We start from the raw sequence: 27,433 nt of genomic DNA on the forward strand, positions 1-27,433 counted from the left end.
CTGCCATTTTACACGGAGCCTGCTGGCGCTAACAGGAGTCTGCTAACGTGTCTGTCCTGAAGGGTCTCCCCGCCGCAGCAGGCACCGTCTCCTCCAAGCACAGCACACACACCACAAGCAGAGACACACCTAACAGACACTTAAAAAACACGAGGCGAACACAGTGGCGAACAGTTAAAGACGGCTCAGGTAAGTTGGTCGACAGCAGTTAGCTAACGTGATGCTAGTTAGCGCCAGCTAGCTGCGCTGTGAGCTCCGTGTCCGTTAGCACAAGTGCTCTGCTTTGACAGTTTAGCTGATAACAGCGTCTGTGCCCGTGTGGTTATGATAAAATGTCAATTATACTTTGAGATTCAAGTCTTCGACACTGACAGCAAAGTTGTAAAACCACATGCGTCACGGTGTAGTTGTCAGGCTAACGCTAGCTGGCTGGCTAGCCGTGGTCCAGGTGAAGGTGCAGCGAGCCGAGCGGCTGGAGACGCTCCCAAAGTTCAGAGGAGGAACATAATGTGAAGACTTCGGGCTCAGCGTGCGGGGCGGTGGATCAGCCAGGCCACGTTAGCTCCCACTGGGTAGCCTCAGCAAACTGAGGGGGTTACTTTGCAGTGAGATGTGATTTCATAATGCTAGCACACAGACACAGAGACAGACAAACAGCAGGTTACAGGCTTGCTGACTGAGCCAGGTGAGCTGTGTGTGTGTGTGTGTGTGTGTGTGTGTGTGTGTGTGTGTGTGTGTGTGTGTGTGTGTGTGTACCTGGTATTGCTAATGTTGTGGGGACATAAATCTGTTTACACAGTCACGTTGTGGGGACTCACCTCCCTTATGGGGACAAAAAGCAAGTCCCCATAAGGGAGCACCATTAATGTTAGGGTGAAGACTTGATTTAAAGCTAAGATAACTTTAGGGTTAAGGTTAAGGTTAGGGTTAGGGTTAGGCAGGTAGTGGTTAGGGTTAAGGTTAGGATAAATCTCCAGGAAATGAATGTAAGTCAATGTAATGTCCCCAGAAGTGATGGAAACCAACGTGTGTGTGTGTGTGTGTGTGTGTGTGTGTGTGTGTGTGTGTGTGTGAGTGAACCAGCTCAGCCTGTACTGTGTGTTGGCCTGCACGATAAGGACAACATCCTCATACCTCGATTTTTATGCTAAATATCTCGATAGTGATCAGAACTGGGACAATAAATTATAGTTATTTACATATTAACATGCACAGCAATAACATCTCAAGAGGCAACAATGTGGGTAATATCAACTTTAGGGTTAGGGTTAGTCCAAGACAGCGATTGGTCTGCTAAGTAACTGCATTCTCTGTGTTTGTGAGGTGATTGCATGGGGACTGTAACGTGAGTTGAGAGTGAGGAGTGGCTCAGCAGTTGACATTCTCTGTAGTAAATGTGTGTTAGTGGAGCTCCACGAGACAAACTGTAATTAAGCCTGTTTGTCTGGCTGTTGATGCACCTGTAGCGCCTCCCACAGGGCAGGTTGAACAGGTGGTGTCCAGGGTGAGGACGGTCCCTAACAGCCGGCTTTCCACTGTTCCACCACTGCGAGCGACGGCTGTCTTTGAACCAGATGGTGCTAACGGCCCGCAGCCTCAAACCACCAGACCAAAAACCATTCGTGTTTCCACCGTGGTGCTGATGGCATCGTAGTCTGGTCCTGTAACCCGCCCATCTCACGCCGCCTCGGTGTAAATGCACGCGAGATGTTAAAATCTGCAGACCTGGCACCAACTAACTCCTGCGGAATGACCCTAACCCTCAGCAGAGCTTTCCTGTTTGAGCAGCCGGGGTACCACACTGTGATGCGCTCTTGGTGGTGGAGCATTAGAAGGCCACCAGCAGCCTCTCCTTCAGTCTGTTCTTGTGAGCTCTCTCAGAACGTATGGTTGCTGTTGGGCCTCTTTTTTTTTTTTTTTTTTTTTTAAACCACCCTTGATGTTTTGGTCAGAGGTTGCCGGCAGGAATTTTTGCAAACTGTCGTTATCAGCAGTCAAGTTCTGCCAATAAAGTTGCCAATGGCTGACAGGTAGCAACTGAAATAATGCTAACCCTACACAAAAATGACTTGATTGTCAGGCAGAGGGGACGTGAATAAGTAACTTAAATTTTTCACATATGAATAAACATGAATAAAGTAATAGTTTAAGTGCTGTAAACAGAAACAGTCTTGTGCAATAATTTATCCTGCAAATTCTGCAAATTTATCCTGTTTCCTCCATTAAAATATCAGGCTTCTTCTGATGTTGAGGGGGAAGAATTGCTGATTAATTGGCTGTCAGCTTTTTCCTGCCTAAAACTATATTTGTTATATCAGCATTCAGAATTCCACTATTGGTCGACATGTAGAGTTAGCAGACCAGGAGAGGTCCTCTGGGATGTGTGTTCCCAGGAATGTGAAGGTGGAAAGCCTCTCCATACAGTTCCCGTTGATGTAAATAGGGGCAGGGTCCGCTCAGGTCCTCCTGTAGTCGATAACCACGTCCTTTGTTTTGTTGGTGTTGAGTGCCAGGTTGTTTTTGGAGCACCACGCCGACAACTTCGGGACCCCGGCTCTGTAGGCTGACTCATCACCTCCGGTTATGAGTCGAACCACAACGGTGTCATCTGCGAATTTTGATAAATGTGTTGGTGGAGTGGAGGGTAATGTTCTCATGCTTTTATGGCACGGTTAGCGCCATTAAGGCCGAAAGTAGGACGACATGGCACTGGGAATGCTACTCCTGATTAGAGCAGTTAATGAGACAATGAAGACAGACAACAAGCACACGTTCAGTAAATATTAGACTAAAATAAATATCAAAAAAAAAAAAAAAAGAATGTATATTACTCTTAAAACATTGTGTACTGCACTTAAAAATGTTGTATATTGTAGAGGTTGACCGTGGAAATTTAAAGGCTGATATAATAACAATAGTTTGGGGCAGAAAAAACAGAGACACTGGACAATTGCTGAACTGAATGTCTGAGTCAGAGTAATAAAACCTAAAGAAATATTTACATAAATCTAGAACACTAAAATTTGTGTGGGAGCGCTTTTTATTTTTGGAGCAATTTTTTCCCCCTCAAAGTCGGTTATTCCAGTTGAGAATCCTGAAATTATATTGGAGGGAACAGCTTTACAGTAGCAATAATCTCACTGAATTATTTGGGATTTTTGCATTGTTATTGTTTCTAGCACTTAAAACTATTATTTTATTCATATATATGTTTACTCATATTGTGACATGGCCCACACAGAGCGTGAGTACTGCATGTCCTGGACGGGCGAGCGGGCTGATGGTCAGGAACATGGCGCCGCTGCAGGCCACTCTCGTGCTCAGTTTGTGGCCGTGTGACCTCTGGTAGCCATGACCTGTGTCCTGTTACTCAGTCACTGCTGGTTTTGCTGATGTCAGTGTGTCACCCGGACCTCAGATTAGCACTGCCCAGGAGCTTTTGGTGGCCTGCGTGTCTCCTGTCGTGAGTCCACATATAAATGTCCAAGTTAGCACTCAGAGCAATCTGGCTCACTATTTAGCAATCTCGTGGTGGAAGTTAAGACAACTCTTGGGGTCGTGATTTGGTATTGATTGTCAGTTAATTGTCATCATTTACACTGATTTGATACATAAGGCAAAGCAGTTTTATTTGTATAGCACCATTATTACACAAAAGCAATTCAGAGTGCTTTAGAGGCATAGAAATACATAAAGAAATGAGAAAACATGAAAAGCTTAAAATCAATAACAGAACAAGAACAAGCAAAAAATGGCTTTATGATTAGAAGGTACTAATGTGTGTCTTATTGGTAAGCTGCAAACTATAGCCCTGATTTAAATGAATTAACTGCCAGAATGACAAGGTTACAAATACTGAAAGTCTTTTGTGTATGCCGGTGTCTTATAGAAACTGCATTATTGTGTACCTCCAAAACACGGAGAGAGATGGAGGGGAAGTGTCTGTGTGTGTTTGTGTGTCTGTATATGAGAGAGCCAGAGGGAAATGGAACAGGGGAGCTTCATGTTCTGTACTCTCATTGGCTCATTGGCTCATTGGCTGTAGCTCATCGCTGACAGATCCAGATATTTAACCTGCAAGATATTTAGTATTTATCGGCAACACATTGGCGTGCATCTCTGAACAGTTCATAAAAAAAAAAACACCAGCAAGTGGAATATCGGGGTCAAAATCGTGGAGCGTGTACTTGGCATTAAAAAGGACTGTTTTTGAAGCACTGAAGCCTGAAGTTCATGTCAGTTATCACAGGTGTTGCTAAGTGGACGGAATAATGCATTGTGTTGGGAACTTAATGGAAGTGAGGGATTTTGCATGTGGACTTTGGCAAGAGGAAACTACAACGGCATATCAGGGCCATAGTAGAGAGAAAAAAAATATGGAGCTGGGGGAGGAAAAAAGATTTCAGAAAAAAAACTTTGGCAATAGAAAATCTGTCATGTCTGTCTCCAGCAGGTCCCGTGACCTCTGACCTCCAGATGTGTGAATGAAAATGGGTTCTCTCCCCTTTGCAGACACGCCCACCTTCTGCTAATCCCATGCAGTTTGGGCCCCAAAGCCTGCAGTCCACATGTGTTCTTGTGGCCTGTTGTAAAATGGTGTGTGTGTGCAGACTGGGGCCTAAACAGTCTTGGAGCTGCATCAGTTGGCTTTGACTGGAAAGCTGAGACTCTTGTGGATTCAATGAGCCACATTTGATTCCTGTGTGATGATGTTGGCCCCCATAGCAGCCATTTCACTGCAGGCAGAGACTTTTGTCCAACTGGACGTCGCTGGAGAAAATGACCTCTAGTGACCTCTAGGAGAATCACAGCCTCATCAAACTTTACAGACACAAACTAGAGGAGGATTCAAAAAATAAATTGCAATAAATCATAGTATCAAATCACAATACTTGCAAATTGCATCCTTGTAGCCTGATAGTATTGAACTGGGAGATAAGCATATCATCCCAGCCCTGCCATGTAAACTGTATTTGAGCTGTTTTTGGGTCACATACCGTCAGCTAACAGTGAAGTTGTTCCCTGAGGTTGCAGGTAGCAGAAGAGGCATTACTAAGACAAACAGGTTTGCCCTGAACGTGTCATTTTCACACATCGTCATCCCTGTGTTTTGTGTTCCTCGCAGGGTGAAGACAGGAAGGAGACAGTTTCCATCGTGACAAGCAGAACAAAGGGTGAGATGTTTAACACGCCTCCTTGCACATCATGCAAAGTCTCCATCACTTCATCCACCACCACCACCTCCTCCTCCTCCTCCTCTTCTTCCTCTTTCTCTGTGACGCTCACACACAGTGTACTGTGGGTCAGTCTGCTCTCCTCTGCTCTCTTCTCTGTTCCCACACACACCAGGCGCTTGTTTCTCGTGAAGGAAATTGTGCTAACAGGCCTAAACATAGCACTTTCCCCACAGGACAGCCGAGCCCATTCCGGCAGCTTCATCTCTCCTCGTTTAGAACATGATCACATGGCATCTGCCTCGTCTGTAGCCAGAGCAAACACAGTGTGGATCGATGAGTGTCTGTAAACCCAACACACAGTTTTGGTGTGCCAGACGGGAGAAACCCAGGCTGTGTCTGTAGCTTCCAGCTGACCTGGTGTCAGTTCAGTTTAGGTGCTCACTATTAAGGGAGTTACGGTTCACAAAATTCACGGTTTGGTGACAGCAAAAAACATATGAATGCCAGAGCAATTTATTTTAACTCATTAAAACATTATTAAGTATGATCTTTTTTTAGTTTGAGCAATGAGGGAGCTACACCTGACCCAGCTTCTGGGGTGTCAGCAGCACATAAAACAAAACACTAACAGCTCCTTATTAAAACTAACATCATAATTTATGATCTGTTTGACGACGATGATGTCGGCTATGGCAGTGACTTCCCATTCAGCGGTAAGGTAATGTGTTGTTACAGTTAGCTAGCTTTGTGTCTGCGCTCAGAGCAGCAGCGGCTGCTTCCCACAGTTTATTCTCCATTTGGCCTTTTGTTTTTGAGGCTCTGGCTGAACTGGGCTGCTGAAGGAACAGTGTACCAGGGCTCAGTGACACTCAGCAGGTTGTGAAAGCTGCGTTTTCCACTGCAGTCGGCTCTCATATCTGCAGTTATAAATGTCTCGGTCGCCACGGTGATTTGCTTTGCGCTGTTTGATTTAGTTGAACGGCTGAGGCTGCAGAAATGCTGCGCTGAGAGTCTGCAGTGTGTGTGTTGCTGCTTGTTTTGGTCTGGTTCCACCTGTTGGCACAGCGGGGTGTCGTCGGCGTAAATGATTCGTCATGTTTGAAGTTCTCCTGCTGGTGGAACCTGCTTTTTATCCACCGCTGTCTGGCCATCACCTCATAATTCACAGGGAAACAAAGCGGCTCCAGACACCAGACCTGCTGGTTATTGGAGGACCTCTTATCTCTGGTATTACTAGCCGTACTGCAACAAGCTAGCTTAGCTTAGCGTGCTTAGCAGGCCTCCCCGGACCTGCTGGCACAGAGAACATTTTTTTAAAAAGTGTAATTGACAACAATATTTTGGTTTTTGATGCGCACTGAACTGAAAGCCTCGTACTGAGTGCTTCAGTATGAATATGTGTATTGTTACTCACTCTGTGTTGGACCTGCCCTCTTGTTCCTCCTGCAGTGTGTTTTCCCACTGAAGGCGAGGCGCTGCTGCTTTCTCAGGTTTGTGAGGCTAAATCGAAATTAGGGCTGAACAACTAATCAAACTGTTATTGAAATCACAATATGGCCAAATTGCAGGAGCTGCAGTTTTCTTGATAAGGGTGAAATGTTTGACAAAACATCGTTGTAAATAAAGTTTTGTGGCACCGCAGAGACACCCTGACCTACAAAGTGTAATTTCCAGATGTGAGAAAACATGTTTGTTTGGTACAGACCCCAGCAAAAATCATTACCTTAACAGATTTTTTTTAAGTGAAAATAAAAAGTACAAGCTTATCTGTGGAGCTACAAAAATGGTGAATCTGTTTGCTTTGGTCCTGTGTTGCTGTTTTCATTCATTTCATTAAGGTTCCACTGGGAAATCTTGTATGCCCCCTTTTCTTCCAAATTGCTGGTTGTTTTATATTAGATCTGTTTTCATTATTGATTACGTTCCTTGATTTTTGATTGCTGTGCCGTAAGGATGATGAGGAAAACAGTTTGGTTTGCAGTGTTAAAGCAGGATATGTTGCTCTGTTTTGGTTGTTTAACTGCAGTAATTGGACAAAGACACTACTTCCCAGTCCAGTAAGTCGATTTGTCATCGCTGCACGGGCATGAGCTTTGTTCAAACCCGCAGAACTTTATTTTAAATTCTAGTGGAGATGCTGAGGTTTCCAAAGATCCCAAACATGAACTGGTGAGTTCCAGGGAAATGTGTCTAAAATGATGCACAAGACATGTAGATCGTTTCTATCTGATGTGATTCTGCAGCCATAAAACAGCAGCATCTTGGCTCTGAATATTTCCTTCAGTGTCAGAGTGATGGAGCCTCAGCAGAGACACAACATGGAGGAGACTCTGTGCAGGAACTAACCCCAAAAATTAGTTTAATTAGTAGTTTAATTTAGTTAAATTAAAATGAGCATAAAATTGCAAGAAAATCACAAACATGCCCCAATACAAAAAATAAATGAAGTGTCGCTATTTGAGATGCTCTGTCTTACAGGAAGTAGAGGTCATGTGAGGTCATTTCATGGGGACATAAACATTTAAAATGTCCAGTTACACAAAGGAAGTTTCCTGCACGGCCAAACTCTTACCTGCGTTCTTTGGTTGCTGCTCAAGTGCAGGAAATTAAAATAAGCTCCAGCCTGATGAAGCAACACGCAGAACGAACTGCTCGCTGTGTTTTCCACTTCCAAAACAAGTAGAAATAAATAACATATTGATCAGGTGGGTCTGGAGTTTTGTTGGTATGAGGTGGGATTTTTTTGACTGGTAAAATGTCAACTCTAATCGGTGTAATGTATGAATGGACAGGCAGTTTTTCAGACGGCAGAGCTGCTGCTGATGTGCCTTTGAGCAAGGCGCCAGAAGCCACGTTGCCTTGTGGTATGTTTCTGTATAGAGTTTTAAAAAGCCTGACTTGCGTTTCCTTTGAGCAGACGTTAGCGACCTGTAAAGCAGAGCTGTCAGACACACGTCACATCTGGCCCCCAAGGTGTTTTGGAGGCACAGGAGGAAAAAAATAAACATTTTTAAATCAAAATATTTTAATTTAAATATTTGCATCCAGTTATTATCCAGTTGCTGCGTTCTGTTAGTTTATCAAAGCTACTGTCAAAAAAACTAAAGTTTGACATGGAATGTATAATTTTTCCAGAAAGATGGAAACATCAGTTATTTTATTTCCTTCTGGGAGGTAAATTGCAAACCTGTCTGCTGTGTGTTGCATGTGTCTCTTCTACTTGATATAATTCTACATTATGTGTTGTTTTCATGAGCCGACATGGAGTTTCTCATTGATTGGTCAGCTGCAAATTGATGTGATTTAAAATAATAAATCAGAAAGCAACCTGAAATATCCGTATGCCGACCGGGGTCATAATAACCCGGCCCCTGTGAAGGTCTCATTTGAAGGGATGCGTCCGACCGCCTGATGAGTCTGACACGGCTGCTGCAAAGGGAGCAGGCCTGTGTGTGTTCGTCTGTTGTCACGTCCTCTGTCGCCTCCAGTTCATGGAGTCTCTCTTCATCTTCTTTTAGTCTTTTCCTCCGGCCGGTGCATGTCCCTCTCTTCTGTCTGTTTTGTACTTTTTCATGTGTTGATTGTCTCTGTTCAATGTTCACTGTGTGTGTCTTCATTTTGTCCTCTGTGTGTTTGGCCCTGGTGTGTGTGTGTCTGTGTCTTGTGTATGTGTGTGTGTGTGTGTATGTGTGTTTCTGTGTTTCAGTAGTGGATGGATAGCCTGGACCCTGAAACGCTGTACGTGTCTCCAGAGCAGCCTGGGCAGCCCGAGCGCCCCTTCCCTGCCCCGGACGTCCCCAACATGGCCCTGGGGGGGTAAGGACCCTCAGCCCCTGTTAGCACCTGGGGGAGGGGGTCAGGACCTGCTGGTCTGGCCCACCCCCCCTCCCTTCCATTACCTCAACCCTTCTTAACATTTGCATGATGTAGGCCCGGGCCTACTGACAGCTTCCTGTGTGTCCTTTTAGTTTCTTCCTCTTTGCTCTGCTGACCTGCAGGCTTGTAGAGCTGTGAAGTGGGCGGGGCTATGGTGGTCAGCCAGCGGTCCCTCAGTAGAAAACCTGCTTGGCTAGCTGTTGCAGTCAAGCAGGTGCAAACCTGCTTGATTAGCTTTCTTAAATGACTGAAAATGTTGAACTTGTCCAGGTACACAGTAACGTTACTGGCAGATGGCCAGACGACCACTGCATCAAACTTGAATCCACATACAGTATACATGATGCTGGAGGAAATGTAATCATCCAGTAGCAGTACAGTACAACAGATTCACAAAATGTAGTAAATACACTCAGTCCAAATTAGAAATTGCAAATTAGAAATGCACACTATATTAGTAGCCTACAGTAAAATAGCCTCAGCATGAAACAATGGCATGAAATATTAGCCTGCAGCAATTCTTCCTGACAAATTAGCTTGTGCTCTATAAAAACACAATAACATAAAATTAAAATAAATAAATAAAATTTAAAAAAAAATGAAAAAAAAAAAAAATAGCCTGCAGAGGTGGCTGCACTATGCACATAAACAAGGCACAATAATAAAATAAAAGAGAAAAGGAAAAAAATAAAATACTACAAAAAAAATTTAGAAAAACAAATGGCATGGAGAAGAGGCTGCACTATGTACATAAACAAGGCACAATTATTAAAATAAATAAATACCTTGGAGAAGTGATGGCACTATCTACATAAACAAATTGCTGTTGATGTAGTACAGTGGTCCCTCGTTAATTGCGGGAGTTACGTTCTAAAAATAACCCGCAATAGGCGAAATCCGCGAAGTAGTCAGCTTTATTTTTTTACAATTATTCTAGATGTTTTAAGGCTGTAAAACCCCTCACTACACACTTTATACACTTTTCTCAGACAGGCATTAACATTTTCTCACTTTTCTCTCTTGTTTAAACTCTCAAAGTTCAAACCTTCATAGAAAAATAAGTCCAGTAAAAAAAAAAAAAGCATGCAAAATTGCACAAAAAAATCAGCGAAACTGTGCGGCCGCGAAAGGTGAACCGCGTTATAGCGAGGGACAACTGTATATGGATGATAGTTGCATAGTGCAAGAACAGGAAACAGTCCTGAAGTGAGTATTTCAGAAGAAGTGAAAGCATGTACAAAAATTCAAGTGACAGTAAACAAAGTGGCAGTGACGACTGCCACAGTTATTAAATTGACAAAAAGAATATACAGTGACCGTAACAGGTGAGTGAACCGTTGATCAGTGATTAGCCAGTGATCGCAGTTAGATATTTTCCTATAGTGACCTCTAGGATAATCACAGCCTCATGAAACTTTACAGCCACAAACTAGAGGATGATTCAAAAAACAAAACTTGCCATAAATCGTAATAATGAATCGGCAGTATTGAATCAGGAGATAAACATATCGCCCCAGCCCTGCTATTCAGTACCACAGGGATATGATACATGCCCTAATCAGCCAAACTTTGGATGTAGAAGAAATACCCGGCCACTGCTGGGACCCCCGACACAGTGCGATTCACAATACTTTGGTGTTGATTTGATACGTTTTGTGATTCTGTAATTTATTGCCTTGGAGTTGGCCTGTTGCCTGTTGTTGTTGTGACAGGCAGACAGAGCGCTGTCCTACCTGCTCGCCCCGCCTGTCCCACTTGTTGTCGTGCACTTGGCATGGCCTGGAGCTCCTCAAATCTTACAGCTGTGTGTTTGTGTGGCCACAGCCAGTGTCATATGACAATGGCTACCTTCCCACTTCTTTTCCACACACACACACACACACACACACACACACACACACACACAGACCGGTACAGCCCATAGGACAACAGGGCTAATGCAGCCCCCCCTCAGGCCGGAACCTAATTGTGAGCTCCTGGTGCGGCTAGTCCGGGGATTAGCCTCTGGCTGTGGACGGCCATTCACTCCCCCATTCATTCCCTCTGTCCACTGGGCCTTATCACCATCAATCTGACACCCCGTTTATCTGACGCTGCAGCCAGATCTGCTGGCCTAGGAGAAACGTTCACAAAGAGCCTGAACCATCAGCACTTTCATTGTGGGACCCCCTATGGCCAGCGCTCCCACTGGCCCCTCCGTGATCCCATCAGCCCCCTCTCTGCATGATCTCTATTGCAGCGGTTTCTCCCAGCCCCAGAACCTGGAGGCCCAACCCAACGGCATGTCATTTTGTGTCTATGACTTGGTGCTCTTTTTCCGCTCCAGAGAAACGTTTTTTGGTCAGATTTTGTTTGTGTTTGTTTCCCGTGCGTGAGGGGTCTGTGGTGCGTCCTCCATGTGGATTTGTTTATCGGTGGCCAGCGTCTTCCTCCGCCTTGTGTACACTGTTGGGCGACCTCGCTCGCCGCTCCATTCTTGACGGACCTACTCACAAGGGCTCGATCTGGAGTTTACCAGCACCATCTGATCACCATTGTCTGCTCACCATAACTGTCTAACTGGTAAACAAGTGTACCTGACAACCATGGCGTCCTTTAAACTGGATTTTTTACCTGAGATGATGGTGGACCATTGCTCTTTGAATTCCAGTCCTGTGTGAGTAGCTCTTTCAGAGGGTTCTTCCTCTTGAGTCTTGCCTCTTGTCTCAGGTTTGTCCCTTGTTCCTGGGAGTGTTTGGACTCACGGGTGCTCTGTTATCAGGCTCTAGTACAGTGTTTTTCAAAGTGAGGTCCGGGGACCCCAGGGGTCCTTGAAGGACCTCCAGGTGGGGTACTAAGCAAAATAAGTGTTAGTTTAAAAGTTTGTGCTTTCCTAAGCGTTTAAACATAAGACCTCTGACATCAGTTCAGACTCACTGATCTGACCTTTTTAAATGTGTCATAGTGTGACATGAATAGTTTTCATGTGATTTAAAAATATATATTTTTGGCAAATTTCCAGGTCATTTTTAAATTTGTTTTGCTAATTTTTGCTAATTTCTTAATCCGTTTTTTCTCCATGTTTTTGAAAGAAATCAAGTGAACTTGCTCAGGTTTCAGAAGGTTAATTTCACAGTTATGTATTTCACCATAATCTCACCACTTTGAGGCCATTTGTCAGTTTTCAAGTACAACAGAGCAGTTAAAAATTGAATACAAACCAAAATTTCCTTTTTATACCAGGGTCCACATAACAAAATCACCTCAAATGGGGGTCCGATGCTTAAAGAAAGTAAACTTTGGGGTCCGGGACATCAGAAAGTTTGAAAAGGGTCAGTGGGCAGAGGGAATGAATCAGGGGGTGAGTGGTCATCAGACGCCTTTCACAAACATTTAAACTGTTTGTCATTTTGCTGAGGACCCCGGGGAAGCCTCTCAAGGACCCCTGGGGATCCCGGACCCCACTTTGAAAACCATGTTCTAGACTGCAGTCTTGGCAGCGCAATACTTCTCACTTGTGTTTGACTTTCTTAAACAGTCGGACGTAGGCTTATCTGTTACAGAGACTCAAGAAAGCGTGATATGAGCATTGTTCAAGATGTTTGTGTAATTTTCCTTTGCTCAGCTCCACACAGGGGGTTTGAAAGTTGGGTTTGCACAGTAATGATTCAAATACTTCAGTTCAGGTTTCAACCAGGCCCACAGGAAATGTAACTAGGAGGATGTTTGTTTCTAATGTTCATGTCCTCGGGTTTCAATTTGGGGTGGTTTCAGCTTTCATGTGTGAACTGAGCTCTCTTGTTGGCCTCTCACGTCACATTTTTAAAAAATCCAAACAAATATGGCATTGTGCCGTCTTTGCAAAGTTTCAAAAAGATTTTGTTTAAATATGTCTGATGCTGAAACTCTTTGACATTCCCCTGCTTCATCAAGAATCTGTTTAGTGTCATGTCCTGTTGTCTGTCTCATTTCACTCTTGTATAAAAAAAACCTTCTGCCTGAGTTTTAACAAAACTAGAAAGTTCTCTCGACTGGCCCTCACTGGCTCCCAGTTAAAGCCAGATTTGACTTCACAGTCCTGCCAAAATTATCACATGGGCTTACATCATCATATTTAGCTGACGTCATCGTCCCCTCTGTAGCCCCTCCCGCCCTCTGACGGCACGGCGCTGGATAACTTCAAGAAGAAATCAGCAGGCAGGAAAACGTTCTCCTACCGGCCAACTTCCTCTTGTGATTTAGACAGATAATTAACAGGAATCTAGAAATCCAATTCATTCTGATCAACTTTTTAAAAATCATTTAAAGAAAAGAAAGTCGACACATTAGGTATCCTATTGATGTATAAGTAGATACATAGGATAAAGTATCCAGCATTACATAACATAACCATGGTCCTTCAACATCCAAAATACAAATTTGTTGGTGTTCGATATGTGAATGCATCATATATTGTTAAATATACACATCTGATATTTTCCTCATTTTGAAATAGTCTTCGCATCTGTCCATCCGTCTGTAGAAAAGCTGTTTGTTTGAAGCCGCCTCTCCACATTGTGTAAACCACTCTTTATTCCATCCCCTCTGTAAAATCTGTCTGCCCACCATTATAGCAGTTTGGATTAAATCTTTATTTTCACAATGTGTCACCATCAAAGGATCTCCCAGCACATAAAACTAGGGTGATAGCTCAGAGTTGTTTTTAGTAATTTTCTTTATGCTTTTATGGATTTTTTCCCCCCCAAAAGTCCTATATTTGGGCGGCACGAATTAGTGTAGCCTCTGAGCTCAGACATTTTCAGCCGTCTGAGTTTTTAGATTCTGACCCACTTTAACCCTCTCCTGTTCAGGGCCGACACACTCGGCCTTTAGAAAGCGTTGATTTGAGAAGCAGCTGTTAACTCTTCAGTCTGCATCCTGGTCTGTTTGCTTCATTACGCTCAGCTTCCTCTCTGCTGTGTGTGTGTGTGTGTGTGTGTGTGTGTGTGTGTGTGTGTGTGTGTGTGTGTGACTGAGTATGTGAGCAGAGTGTGTGGGTTGCACTTGTGCAGTGTGTTTGCCTTTCCTCTCTCTCAGACTGTGGTGGCTGTGGATGCTGGTGCCTCTTTTGTCTTATCTGCTTCTTTAGCTCATTATTATCATGTGTTACTGTCCGTTTAATCGTCATATTGCAGCATGTGATGCCTGCTCAGACTCTGATTTTCCTTTTTTTTCCCTCTTTAAATTTTCATGTTTATTTGTGGTGGTTGAATCCAAGTACATACAGTAATCTGTTCTGAGGTAAACCATCATTATATCTTATATACTTTAAGCCATTTCAACGCTCGCTCTCAATCCATCGTATGCTTTGAATGTAAAAGTCTGTAATCTCCTTTTTTATCACGATGGAATGATTCACGAATATCATTCCATATGCATATGGATCAAACTTTGGGCCGGGCTGGGCAACATGGACAAAATCAAACGTGACATGTATGCCAGATCATGATATGACAGTATCTAAACTCCCAGATAGTATCGCATCTTACAACATGTTATCGATATTTATAGCCTTTTTTTAATCAAGTAAGTCCCATTGAGATCAAGATCTCATTTTCAAGGGAGACCTGAGCATATTGCATCAGTAAAACAATTTAAAATGTTCAATATCAGTTACAATAATGCCATAATAGAAGCATGATAAGAATTAAAAGCTAGATAATAAAAATAAATAGATATAATATCAGTAGATAAATATAACTGTCAGGCCTGTGGAACCGTATTTCATTGAGGGCCAAGAGTCTGCAAAATACACCAGGTGATTTCACTGATTACCCTCACCTTCAGGCAAAGGGGAGGAGCTAATCAGTGAAATCACCTGGTGGAGTTTTGGGTCTGAATGAAACCCTGCAGACACTCGGCCCTCCATGGGGCACGGTTCCCCAGCCCTGGTACAGATGTTGCTCAGTCCTGCTGATCAGTCATGAGGAACGTTGGAACTATTGGATGCTTCTCAAGCAGCCACACAACTTTTTTGGCCTTTTGCAGTTTGCTGAAAAGATTGATGTATGATATGTGACTCGTCATTTTGCTTCACACTTCACACACACAGAAGATGCTGAACAGTTTGATGTATAATATGTGTATGTTAGGTTGGAATTGCAGCTGTGAATAATAAACAAGTTTATTTATGATGAAAACATTGCATCGCTCCACACGGCTCCCATAGACACCCATTGTATTCTCTTTTCAAACTTAAACTGTGTTTTCTACCAAACTACAACAGATATCATGATATTTTACACGCACAAACTTCCTCTTGTTTGTAGGGCAAAGTATGACAGACTAATGGGAATTTGAAAATGCATGGCTTTGGGCAGGTTTCATCCGTTTTCCCATTCATGTGTATTGCATCAGAAACTGCAAATTTTTGTACAGAAACCATAAATCATATCGTAATTCACCCATTTAGAAAAATTTGATATTATTTCACTCCCTATGGTATAGTCATATTCACTTCTGCTCTTTCCTTGTTTTTTATGTTTTAGCAGATCTTGACTCTACAGGCTCCTTTGATCTTAAAGGGATAGTTCACCTGTTTAGATGTTAGACAGATGTTAGACAGATTTTTATTAACTCCTAGGCTTTATTTTATGTTAATATTTATGGATCAGGAGCTGCTGTTATTGTCGGGACTGACATCCAGCTGTGTTTATTTTGATGCTGTCTTTATTTTAATGGCAGGACATTCGGCCTTGATGTTCTCTCAGACTGTCTGAAAATGTCGGCACTATCAAATTACCCTCATGTTAGTTAAAGCAGTGGAGGTTCTGTCGGTCAGTATAACACAGAGTGAGTTAGCAAGCGGATTCATGTCAGCCTTCGCCAAAACAAATGGCGTGAATGCAGAGAGGTTCTTTATCTTCACAATCCCAAAAAGTGAAATGGTGACAATGAAATAGCTGGAGACAGCAAAATCCAAATGCTGTGAAGCCAAACGGTCGCACTGTGCTGTCCAAAATGTACCTCCTCATTTAGTCACGACAGCAGCAAGTCCGTGTTGCCTACAAATGCTGTGAGGATTACTGTAATGTAATCAGTGGTGGATCTAGAAATGTTTACAAGGGGTGGCAGGGTGGCCAGGGGGCTGGTGGGTAAATCAGACAACCTTAATGTAAAATGGTTTCATTTAGTTGGATAGGAGGTGCAATAATAATAATTTAGTGCTTCTTACAACATTGAAATACATGTATTTCAATAGACGCGTATTTCAGATCCAACAGTAATGGTGCCATCCTCCTCTTATAGTTACTGGATGCCTGCTGGGTGCTCCAAATGCTAACTATTAGCCTCCTTCCCCACGGCAGAACTACAGATCCTCAGCGTGAGGGCCGTGTGGGTGTTTGAGGCGTCCGTGGTCGGTGTAGCAGCTTCAGCTCATTATTAAAGGCGTGTTCTGCTGCAGCAGCCGTGTCACACCATGTCCATGCTGTTATATTTACAGACTACAAACTCTGCCATTGTTTAAACTGGCATGACAGTGAATACACATTGATAGTGTTTCATTTTTGCTCCAACTGTTCCTTTATACACACATCATCTCATGACCATGACTCAGTGTATGAGTAGGGGCGTAATGGTACACAGAAATCACAGTTTGGTAAATACCTCGGTTTTGAAATCATGATTGGTTCATTTTTCATACGGTAAGGGGGGAAAAAATGCAAAACATAAAATGGCTTATTCATTTATTATGCAGTTTTGTAAACATCAATACTTTATATACTCAATACTGCAACAATCTACTACTAAGAGTAAATTCACAAAATGAATAAGAGGTTCTCACATAAATGAAACAAAAAAAAAAAACTCATTTGCTACTTTGTCAGGTCCACCTGTACAGTCTAATGCAGTTCAGTGCATCAGCTCTGCCATACGTTCTACCTGTTAAAGTTTATATTGAGAGGTTTTTGTAATTTTTTCTCTTCCCTATTTATATACATGAAAGGGGGACAGAATATTGAAAACACACCAATAAAATTCAGTCCAGTTCAACAGCAGCACTAACTATGAGCTCAATGCCAAACATAGAAGTGAATGAACACCTCTGTTACCGTGACAACAAGACAAGCTCAGCATTGTAGGCAGCAGGAGAGGAAACTTCAGGGCACAACAGCTGGACTGGGTTAGATTAGATTAGATTAGATTAGATTGTACAGGTGGACCTAATAAAGTGGCCACTGAGTGCATATGTATGTGTATATGTATGTGTGTGTGTTTGTGCATGCATATATGAATGTGTGTATATGTATAAATATGTGTGTATCTATACACACTAATACATATGTAAGATAAGATAAGATAAGATATTCCTTTATTAGTCCCACAGTGGGGAAATTTCCAGCATTACAGCAGCAAAGTGGATAGCAAAATATGAAGCAAATTTACATTATAAACAGATAATAAATAGCAGCAAGCAATATACACTATAAACAAGGAATATAGAAAAAATAGAAATGTGAGCAATTTAAACAGCCGAAAATAACCTAAACCTGAGGAACAACACGCTCCAACGGAGGTTCAGGGTGTGTATGTATTTAGATATATATGCATACATAAGTGGTGTAACGACCCCACTGCACTTTGTAGGGTGTTTTGTGTATTGAACAGTTCATTGTCTCCCGTTCAGTTCTGCACCCGTGTGCATGAACGATCATGTTTCCTTTGCAGTCCACCTCAGTCTCTATGCTGCCTTTTCTCCATACATTCCCTGATGCTGTAGAAAGTGTCATGTCGGTGTTGGAGGTTGAAGCTGCAGTTGTGATCAACCAAGCATGAGCAGAAGCAGTCATACTCGTTTACTATTTTCTCTCCTCCGCTTTCTCTGACTCATTTCTTCAGCACTGCCGTTGCTTCAGGATCTCAGCCTCATAACAAACACACACGGCCGCAGCGACATGTCGGATTATAACATCTAACTCGGCCCTCTCTCCTCCTCCTCCCCTCGCAGTGGGAAGAAGATGAACGGGTCCCTGGACCACCCGGACCAACCGGACATCGATGCCATCAAGATGTTTGTGGGTCAGATCCCGCGGTCCTGGGCCGAGGAGCAGCTCCGCGAGTTGTTTGAACCCTACGGAGCCGTCTACGAAATCAACGTTCTCCGAGACCGCAGCCAGAACCCGCCACAGAGCAAAGGTCAGCTCACACACACATGCACACACACACACACACACACACACACACACACAGAGAGAGAGAGAGAGAGCAAGACAACAGGTGATGAGGACAGTGGTTTGCAACTGGTCTACCTTCAGGGTCCAGAGTTGTTAGTCATTAAAGGGATAATTCACCCATTTAGAAAAATGTGATATTATTCTCTCCACCCCCGCAGCTGTTACGTAGGACAGTAGTGGTGCTATCCTCCTGCTGTGTTGTTGCTGAGTAACTGGATAACTTCAATTTCAGGTTTATTTAGAACCCAGTATCACTGTTTACAGTCTCAAAGGATTTACATGCCCATGAGTTTACATCAAATAAAAAGAAAGACACCCCCAATTTAATCCTCATAGCAGCAATTAAAAAAAAAAAAAAAAACTCCTCAAAAAAACAGCAGGAAAAATGGAAGGAATTTTGAAGCACCATGGTGAGAAAGGAGACCCTATTTCTGGCCAGACAGGTGTGCAACAGGTGTCAACCCAGTGAGCAAATTACAGACATTACACTCATAAAGCAAAAGAAAACACACCAGCAGGCAAAGTAATGACAACAGAAGCAGCAGGAGGGGGGAGAGCATAAGTGGGGTTCAGGATAAAGTAGCAAGTACATAAATGCATTAATGCAGCAGAGCGAGTGGCTGTGGAAGGCACAGGAGTAAGTGAGGCCGGCAGGGGAGCAGGTCCAGGTACAGCAGGGCAGCAGGGCATGGGGACAGGGCCACGCCTCGTCCCTGCAGCAGACACAAGCACTCACACACAGAGGAGAACAGCTTAGTAACACAGAAAACATGACAGTCACAGCTGAAGGTAGAGAGGAAATAGAAGAAAAGAGAGAGAAACTGTGGGAGAACATCTGAACTAATCTCAGACAGGAGAGACGACAGAGGCAGACACTGAGCCTCCCTCAAAACTCAAATCAAAAATTATATTATCCACAGGTTAAAGAAAATAAATGAGTTTCTGGCCGGATGCTCCAAATGCTAACTGTTAGCCTCCTTCCCCTGACTTACATTCTGAAAAAATAAATGCCTTAATCCACTCCAATTACTAAAGAAACAAAATTTGAGCTTGATGATGTGCAGCAGAATTTTTACAGCACAGAATGGAGTTTTAAAAAAAAAATACATAAAGGGTAGACTTATTTTCTTAAGCAGTCTGAAGTCTGTGCAGGTCCTCAGTTGCTAAGGGCATGTTACTCAGAAAATGTAATTTATTACTTATGACTCATGACTCTTCAAACAGTAATATTATTCCTTTACCTAATAACTCCCTACAAAGTTATTCATTATATTCCTTTTCCCTTACACCCCACAAAATTGGTAATCTTGTGTTGTTTCTCCTCAAATTTCAGATTTGGCATGTGTGCCTCTGTGTGGTTGTTGGCCATCAAAGTGTGTTCTTGTCTAGATAGCTTGCAAATTATTTTTTTAGCTGGAGGTCTTCTGTGGCCTGTGGCCGGTGTTTTCCCAAGGATTTTTCTGAGAAACGGAGAATCAGTTATGTAGAAAGGCAACATTTCATCCACCACATAACCAGCCACAAGCTTGATTAGTTGTTTATTGTTTGTGGCCTGCTAGCGTTCCTCCACGGCCGCAGACGGCTCATCTTTGGTTAGATGTATTTCCAAAAGCTTCACATTTGTTGTGCTGTTGTAGCCGGTGCTTGAGGAGGTTTGTTCCTGTGTCTTGTCGCTGTGGAAAGAGTCTCAAGACTCCTATTCAACATTAAATTCAGAAACAGACTGAGCCTTGTGTCCGCTCTCTGCGTTCATGTCGTCTGTATTTGTGCAAGTTTTCAGGAAGCTTACGGATACGGATTAAACAGAGCAGCACCGATAGAAACCACAGAAGCAGTGTAGCCGATAGTTCAAGAGAGACTGGTCTATTAGCGAGACACAAAGAAGAAAATTTTAAAAAGATTGGTAGTATTAAACAAAATAATAGTTCGTCCTCCTGTGCTGATGTGTTTAATGACCTCACAGACCACCATCCTCCTGCGGTGATGTGTTTAATGACCTCACAGACCGCCGTCCTCCTGTGGTGATGTGTTTAATGACCTCACAGACCACCATCCTCCTGTGGTGATGTGTTTAATGACCTCACAGACCACGGCCCTATACAACGCTGCCGCCTCTTCTGCCTCTTTGTAGCAGCTCCGTTATTGTGACCTCCTCCACTGCCACCATGATTGTTGTCGTCAGAAACGTTTGACTGCGCTGCCCTCTAGTGGATTTACAGCTGTGTATCCATGACAACATAAAGGATGCATACTTGAGGCTGTGATTCTCCTAGAGGTCACTAGAGGTCATTTTCTCCAGCGACGTCCAGTTGGACAAAAGTCTCTGCCTGCAGTGAAATGGCTGCTATGGGGGCCAACATCATCACACAGGAATCAAATGTGGCTCATTGAATCCACAAGAGTCTCAGCTTTCCAGTCAAAGCCAACTGATGCAGCTCCAAGACTGTTTAGGCCCCAGTCTGCACACACACACCATTTTACAACAGGCCACAAGAACACATGTGGACTGCAGGCTTTGGGGCCCAAACTGCATGGGATTAGCAGAAGGTGGGCGTGTCTGCAAAGGGGAGAGAACCCATTTTCATTCACACAGCTGGAGGTCAGAGGTCACCGTGCCAACAATCTAGCATGACATGCTAGATTGCTTGTCTTTACTTTGAATCAGTTCAGTATTAAAAAAAAAAAAAAAACATTTTTAAAAGAATTGTGATATCTAAGTGAATCAGGTTTTTTCACCCCTAATTTTAGTTTTGTTAAGTGCTGTTAAACCTTCTCTGAGTGGATCAAGGCGGTTATTTCTCAGAATGTTGGCTGGGGGGAGGCTAACAGTTAGCATTGGGAGCGTCCACCCAGGAGCCAGCACTCAGCACACGATGAGAGGAAAGTAGCACTTCAAAACAAGCTTGTCATTTGTCGTTGTCTGCTCTTGCTCTGCACTAGAAACAGCTGCCTGTGTTCTCCATTCCATAAAGAACCACCTGTTCCCTGTAACACACAAAAAATGAAATAAATAAATGTTAATTTATTGTTATTGCAATAAATGTTTTTGAAGTCAGGTTGCCCAGCTCTACACACACACACACACACACCTTCTGCATTAAAACATGTCACTGTCAGTCTGTCATTAGCCTGTTAAATCCGTGTGATCTGTCTGTCCCACAGGTTGTTGTTTTATAACGTACTACACCCGCAAAGCCGCCTTGGAAGCACAAAATGCGCTTCACAACATGAAGATCCTGCCAGGGGTAGGTAGCAGTTTGTTTGTTTAATCATATCCAACCTATAATCAAAATGTGAGTTTGTGATTGAAGCAGCCGCCTTATAATGTTCTGCTTCTGCGGCGAACAAAGTCCTAAACATTCAGAAACCACACAGCTGATAATTGGCTGTGGAAAGCAAAACGTTTCGCCGCTTAGGGACTATTTTCCCTGGCGGAGGAGGAGGAGGGTTTGAAAAAGTCCTGAAAAGCCAACAGTGCTGCTGCTTTTAGGTAAACTCATGTGGAGGACTTTATTCCGCTGATGGACAACTGGAGTGAAGAAAGTGTGAAGGCTCTGAAAGTTCATGTTCATATCGTAGTGGAATGAATGGAAACCAGCGGCTGGAGGAAAGGGAGGAGGAGTGATGTGGCAGCTCTGAAACCCCACTGCTCGCTCTGGGAGGAGAGCAGAGGAACATTTTGTAGAGATTAAACACTGAACATGCAGAAGAATCTCTGCTGTGCTCCTTTAAACTCCCCACTAGTTAATTTTCCTGCTCTACATTTATCTGGCAGCTAGAATTAGTAGTTACTTTGCAGGTGAATCTTTTTCCATGCAAACCATCAGATGAGCTGCATGTCAGAGTGTAAACCAGCCAACAGGATATGGAGCAGTCAGAGCTTCAACATTAAAATATTTACAGTTTAATGCAGCAAGAATTTAACTCTCTGAAAGGAACCATTGTTCACAATGACTGTTTTCACTTTTCACACTGAACTAATGTTTTACTGCTGCACTTTCACTGGAGGATAATTTTGAATGAACATGTTCCCTTTGTTTGATTAACATTAATCTGGTCTTCTTCCTCCATCATGTCCAACCTACATGATACCAATACATCCTCCATTAAAAACAAAATCATAAGTGCGTCTTTACATCAAAGCTATCATATTTCTGAGAAGCGGCTGCCGGGAGCCGGTCTGACTCGTGTTGCGCCTGCAGCCGGTAACCAGACACTGCAAACCTCTCTGTTGCTGAAATGAATCACAACGCTTGACATGTGGAGTGCTGACCTGTTGTGTGTCGTCTCGTTTAGATGCATCACCCGATCCAGATGAAGCCTGCTGACAGCGAGAAAAACAATGGTGAGGATTTCAAACATTTACATCGACACTCTGCCACTTCTCACACGAGCGTATGCACACCTTCACCTGGACCTGTCCTCTGCCTTCAGGATCCAGAACGCTTTCAGTTCAGGGAAGCGAGGATTTAAATTTTGCTTTTCGTTAAGCCTGTTTGCTTTTTAACACTGTCTGGAAAGATATGAAAAAGTGTGGAATATGATTGTTGATCATTTCCGGGTCTGGATACGTATGGAAAAAGAAGAGAGAGAGAAAAAAATATTTGCATTTCCCGATGATTGCTTGGGTTTACAGTTTCCTAAGAAAACATAGTTCAGAAATTGAACTAATATTTTTTATTTTTTATTTATTTTTTTTTATTAGTTAGTTCCACATAGAAAGCAGGTATACATTTGAAAGCAGCCTCTATACAGTCAATAGCAGAGACATCTGCTCATCAACAAAATAATGAAAAAAAAAAAACAAAACTAACTAAGGTTGGGCCACAACAATTATTACGTTTATCCAGAAAGAAAGAAGAGAAAGAGAAAAAGAAGAGAAAAAGAAGAAAAGAAAGAAAAATACCTGCACTTTGACACTTTTTTTTTTTTTTTCCCCTTTTTAACCCAACCCACCCCAACCCATCACCAGAGATCATTCTGTACATTTCATTACACTTTACAAATAGGATATTTCAGTGTGTCTTTATACATAGTGGGCAAAACGACTCCAAAAGACAGACAAAGCAAAAAACTAATATTTTGATTTTTTTTTTTTTTTCCACACAATTTGCTAGCTGAATATGTTTCGTATTGAGTGGGCGGGGCAGAGCGATTTAAACACCTGTCCTTATTACGGCTCGCAAATCAACAGTGGCACTCGCTGCGGATGTGAGATGTCTGAGAGATGCCTTACCTGTCCAAAATATAAAAACTGCTGCGTGGCAAAGGACTCTAACACAGAGACAGGAGCGCGGTCTAAACTGTGTATTAAATCATGTGACATCTCCAACAAGGGCGAGGCAAATATCACTGGGCCGTTACTGCAGGTGTGGTTATGTTACTGCAGGTGTGGTTATGTTCTGTTAGGCCCAAAGCAGAGGGAAGTTTTTTGAATATTATAAATGTCATGTTCTAGTTCCTCGGTGTCCAAATCAGCTAAAACAAATTTGCATAATGCTGATATTTCTTAGGTTTCATGCAGCGGAAACAGCCTGGAGGTCAAACCGACATCAAAGAAACACTGATGATGTAACGTCTGTCCAGGACATTGACAACATATCGTTATGTTAATGTCATGTTTCCCGTAATCTCCAAAATGTGGATTAGGACCTTTGTATTCTGCTGAGGACAAAATGTCTTAAAAAGCCGTGTTGTGGTCTAATTGATAAATTAACTTCACAGATGATTTTGAGCAGCCCGGCGTATCAAACATGCTGAGGTGACGGCACGAACCCACCGTAACAGAGTCTGGCAGGCCACTGTGCACAGTGAAACGTGTGTGTGTGTGTGTGTGTGTTTGTGTGTGTGCGTGTTGAGAAGCGAGCGGCGTGGAGCTGACACAGAGCAGGTGTGTGTGTTGATGTTGTGTTGTCTCGATGCAGCCGTGGAGGACAGGAAGCTCTTCATCGGGATGATCTCCAAGAAATGTAACGAGAACGACATCCGGCTGATGTTCTCGCCCTACGGACAGATAGAGGAGTGCAGGATACTGCGGGGGCCCGACGGACTCAGCCGAGGTGACACACACACACACACACACACACAGTCGGGCTGTGCAATATGACCTAAATCACATCCTGATGTAGGTCATTTCATATCCCAGTAATGATATATGTCACAATATAGCACATTTTCTGGAAGTTACATGAACCACCTGAAGAGGCCTCTTATTACTTTTTGTATTACATGCTTGACCAATAAAAGGTACTTAATCCTATTTGGTTATTATTCTCCTTTTATTTGGAATCTGTGAAAATTTTCAGTAAGACATTAAGCAAAATATAAAATATAAAGTACCGTATTTCACCAATTAATCGCCCGGCCGCAAATAGCCGCCTGGTTCTTATAAACGCCTGGGGTCTGCACGCATTTTGCGTATTAAACGCCCACCCGAATAACCGCCGGGGCGATTATTTGCATCATAATGAGGTAAACCCAAAATAAGGCTATTCACCTTATTTTTGCAGCAGTAAACAGTTAGCCGCACAATAACTGTGCGGCACTTCCGTTTTCTGTCAAAATAAGAGAGCTAGCTAACGTTAGAAAAAAAGGGTGTACCGTAATCTTAAATTGCCCGACTGTAAATATGTTGGACGGTAACTGTCATCACGATAATGGCCTCGTGCAGGTCTGTGCAAAAATAAATAAAGGCCTGCAGCGAATAGCCGCCTGGTTCTTTTAAACGCCCGGGGTCCAAGTTGATTTTGTGTATTAAACGCCCGGGAGATTAATTGGTGAAATACGGTATATATAAAAATATGTGTAATGATGGAAGGAGCCGTCAGACACCTGTACATGCTTCCCAGTGCTCGCCTAATTGATCAGAACTACAGCAGCTTGAAGACGGCTTCAGTTTGACTTTTGAAAAGCTGTTTGGGTCTGTTTTACATGTTGATGGATGTTTGATGTGACGTTCGATTGATTGATGTTTGCGTGTTGCAGGTTGTGCCTTTGTGACGTTCACAGCCAGACAGATGGCCCAGTCAGCCATCAAGTCCATGCACCAGTCCCAGACCATGGAGGTGAGCTGACACCACAGTTTTCTTTTACATTCATTTTTTTTTTTTTTAATTTTATTTTAGTTTCCAGTCCAGTCTCCAGACTGGGTTCTCTGGTCCCAGTTGAGTTGTTTCTGTGTGAAAATGTTGAGTTGGAGTTGAGTTGTTCTTGCTGTCAGTGTCAGTGGGAGTCAGTGGTTTTATTCTAATCTGGCCGCTGTTTGTCAGATTAGCTCTTCACTTTGTGAAGGCAGAGACTCCCAGTCATGTCAATAAACATCACACACACACACACACACACACACACACACACACACACAGACACTGAGCAGCAGCAGCAGTACTGAACACACTGCACACACACTCTGAGTTATGAGAACACATTATTACTATTATTATTATTATTATTATTATTATTATTTCTTGATGTATTGTTGTAATGTTATTGTAGGATTAAAGCACAGATTTATAGATAGTGCACTTTTTTAAAATTATTTATTTATTTTACAAATTTCTAATGCGCATATTTTTATATATCTTATTTTCCTTTTCTATTTCTTATCATTTTGCTTATGCTATATATTTTTCTCTAGAGAATTTGAACTATAACACACAGTTTATGAGAAAGAAACTAGTGTTTCTTCTCCTCTCTGTGCGTGGCTGCACCTGTGCTGCCCCCTGCTGGCCGTGTCTCAGGCCTGCAGCTGAGCCCCTCAGCAGATTCTACTCTGACATGGGATTCAGGAACAAGGAGATCCTGCTGATCTGAGCCCAGAATCAGCAGATTGTTTTCTTCTTTCTTCTTGTAAAATTACAGCTCTGATCTTGTAAATTCAGAGTTTTTTTCTCAGAACACTACCCCCTACCCCAGCCAGTTTATTGATTCCTGAGGGGAGATTGGGTCGGTTGAAGTTGCACAATTCTCAAGAGAAGAATTAAATTATAAGAAAATAGAAAAAAAAACACAAATTCTAAAAATATGTACCCTATAAATTCGATGAAGTTGATTAACGTCCCGTGGCTCGCGCCGCAGGGCTGCTCGTCGCCCATCGTGGTGAAGTTCGCCGACACGCAGAAAGACAAGGAGCAGAAGAGGATGGCTCAGCAGCTGCAGCAGCAGATGCAGCAGCTCAACGCCGCCTCCATGTGGGGGAACCTGACCGGGCTCAACAGCCTCGGGCCTCAGTACCTGGCAGTGAGTGTGTACACACACACACACACACACACACACACACACACACACACACACACACACACAGATGGTTTTTGTGATGTGCTGCTGGTGCCAAATTAAAATTCCTGTTTGGTTGCGGTTTGTTTGCCTTCATAATAAAGTGTAACACTGGGCTGGCCACAGAGCGATGACATGGCAGTAAAATTAAAAATATCACCAGACTTTTGTATTCAGAGTAGATTTTTTTCTTTTAAACCCTAACCCTCTGAAACCTTTGCCGAGAAATCATTGATCATTTATCGTTTATTGGCAAAATTAACTGGTTTATTTGTATCTTTATTTTATTTCTTTCTAGGTTGAGTTGCTCAGGTTTCAAAGGGTTAAATAATCCTTTCATTTCTTTTATTCTCAGTCTGACGTTAGAACTCTTTTTTTAATTTCTTGCTTGCATTGTTGACTAGCCCCCCCTCAAGTAGTGGTCACATTGCTGGAAGCTGCTTCCTGTTTTGCGGCGTCAGTCTGTTAGCGTGTCTCCTGTCCCGGTGACAGCAGCCCTGACCGTCACATTTCCTGTCTGTCCGGTGTAAATGTTCAGCTTTATTTACAGTTGCTGCAGCAGTCGGCCTCCACAGGAAACGCACTGAACAACCTGCACCCCATATCAGGTACGGACACGTCGCACCGTCACCTCTCAGGGTCTGAAAGTCACATCAAACACTCGCCAGGTGCTGCAGTCCAACAACACCACTTTACCAGACACGTGTGCAGAAAACAAGCTGCCAGAAAAACACACACACGTACATTCACACAGGCCCGGCCTCCACCTGGCATTAAAGTGCGTCTTTGGGGATCCGGTCACAAGTGGACGGCTCTCTGTACTTCCATTCACACCAGATTATAACTTTTATTTAATCATGGAAGTCCCATTGAGATGGAGATGGAGATCTCATCTTCAGAGGAGACCTGAACACA

At 43.0% G+C, this 27,433-nt stretch overlaps 1 protein-coding gene across 11 annotated transcripts in view; it reads left to right on the forward strand.

Moving 5' to 3' along the window:
• The window catches only part of celf1 (cugbp, Elav-like family member 1), a 41,536-nt gene continuing 14,103 nt past the window's right edge, over nucleotides 1-27,433 (forward strand). For 2 of the 11 annotated variants that reach the window (XM_030048228.1, XM_030048230.1), the window contains exons 1-10: nucleotides 1-189; nucleotides 5,126-5,174; nucleotides 8,884-8,993; nucleotides 18,022-18,209; nucleotides 21,410-21,492; nucleotides 22,544-22,592; nucleotides 24,172-24,306; nucleotides 25,232-25,311; nucleotides 26,321-26,482; nucleotides 27,057-27,126. In XM_030048228.1, the coding sequence (XP_029904088.1) occupies nucleotides 8,890-8,993; nucleotides 18,022-18,209; nucleotides 21,410-21,492; nucleotides 22,544-22,592; nucleotides 24,172-24,306; nucleotides 25,232-25,311; nucleotides 26,321-26,482; nucleotides 27,057-27,126 (871 nt within the window). In that variant the 5' untranslated portion in view covers nucleotides 1-189; nucleotides 5,126-5,174; nucleotides 8,884-8,889. The remainder of the gene's footprint in view (nucleotides 190-5,125; nucleotides 5,175-8,883; nucleotides 8,994-18,021; nucleotides 18,210-21,409; nucleotides 21,493-22,543; nucleotides 22,593-24,171; nucleotides 24,307-25,231; nucleotides 25,312-26,320; nucleotides 26,483-27,056; nucleotides 27,127-27,433) is intronic. The other 9 variants (XM_030048233.1, XM_030048234.1, XM_030048235.1 and 6 more) reach the window with 6 other exon arrangements.

Source organism: Myripristis murdjan, chromosome 3, assembly GCF_902150065.1.
Source record: "Myripristis murdjan chromosome 3, fMyrMur1.1, whole genome shotgun sequence".
Taxonomy (NCBI): Eukaryota; Metazoa; Chordata; class Actinopteri; order Holocentriformes; family Holocentridae; genus Myripristis; species Myripristis murdjan.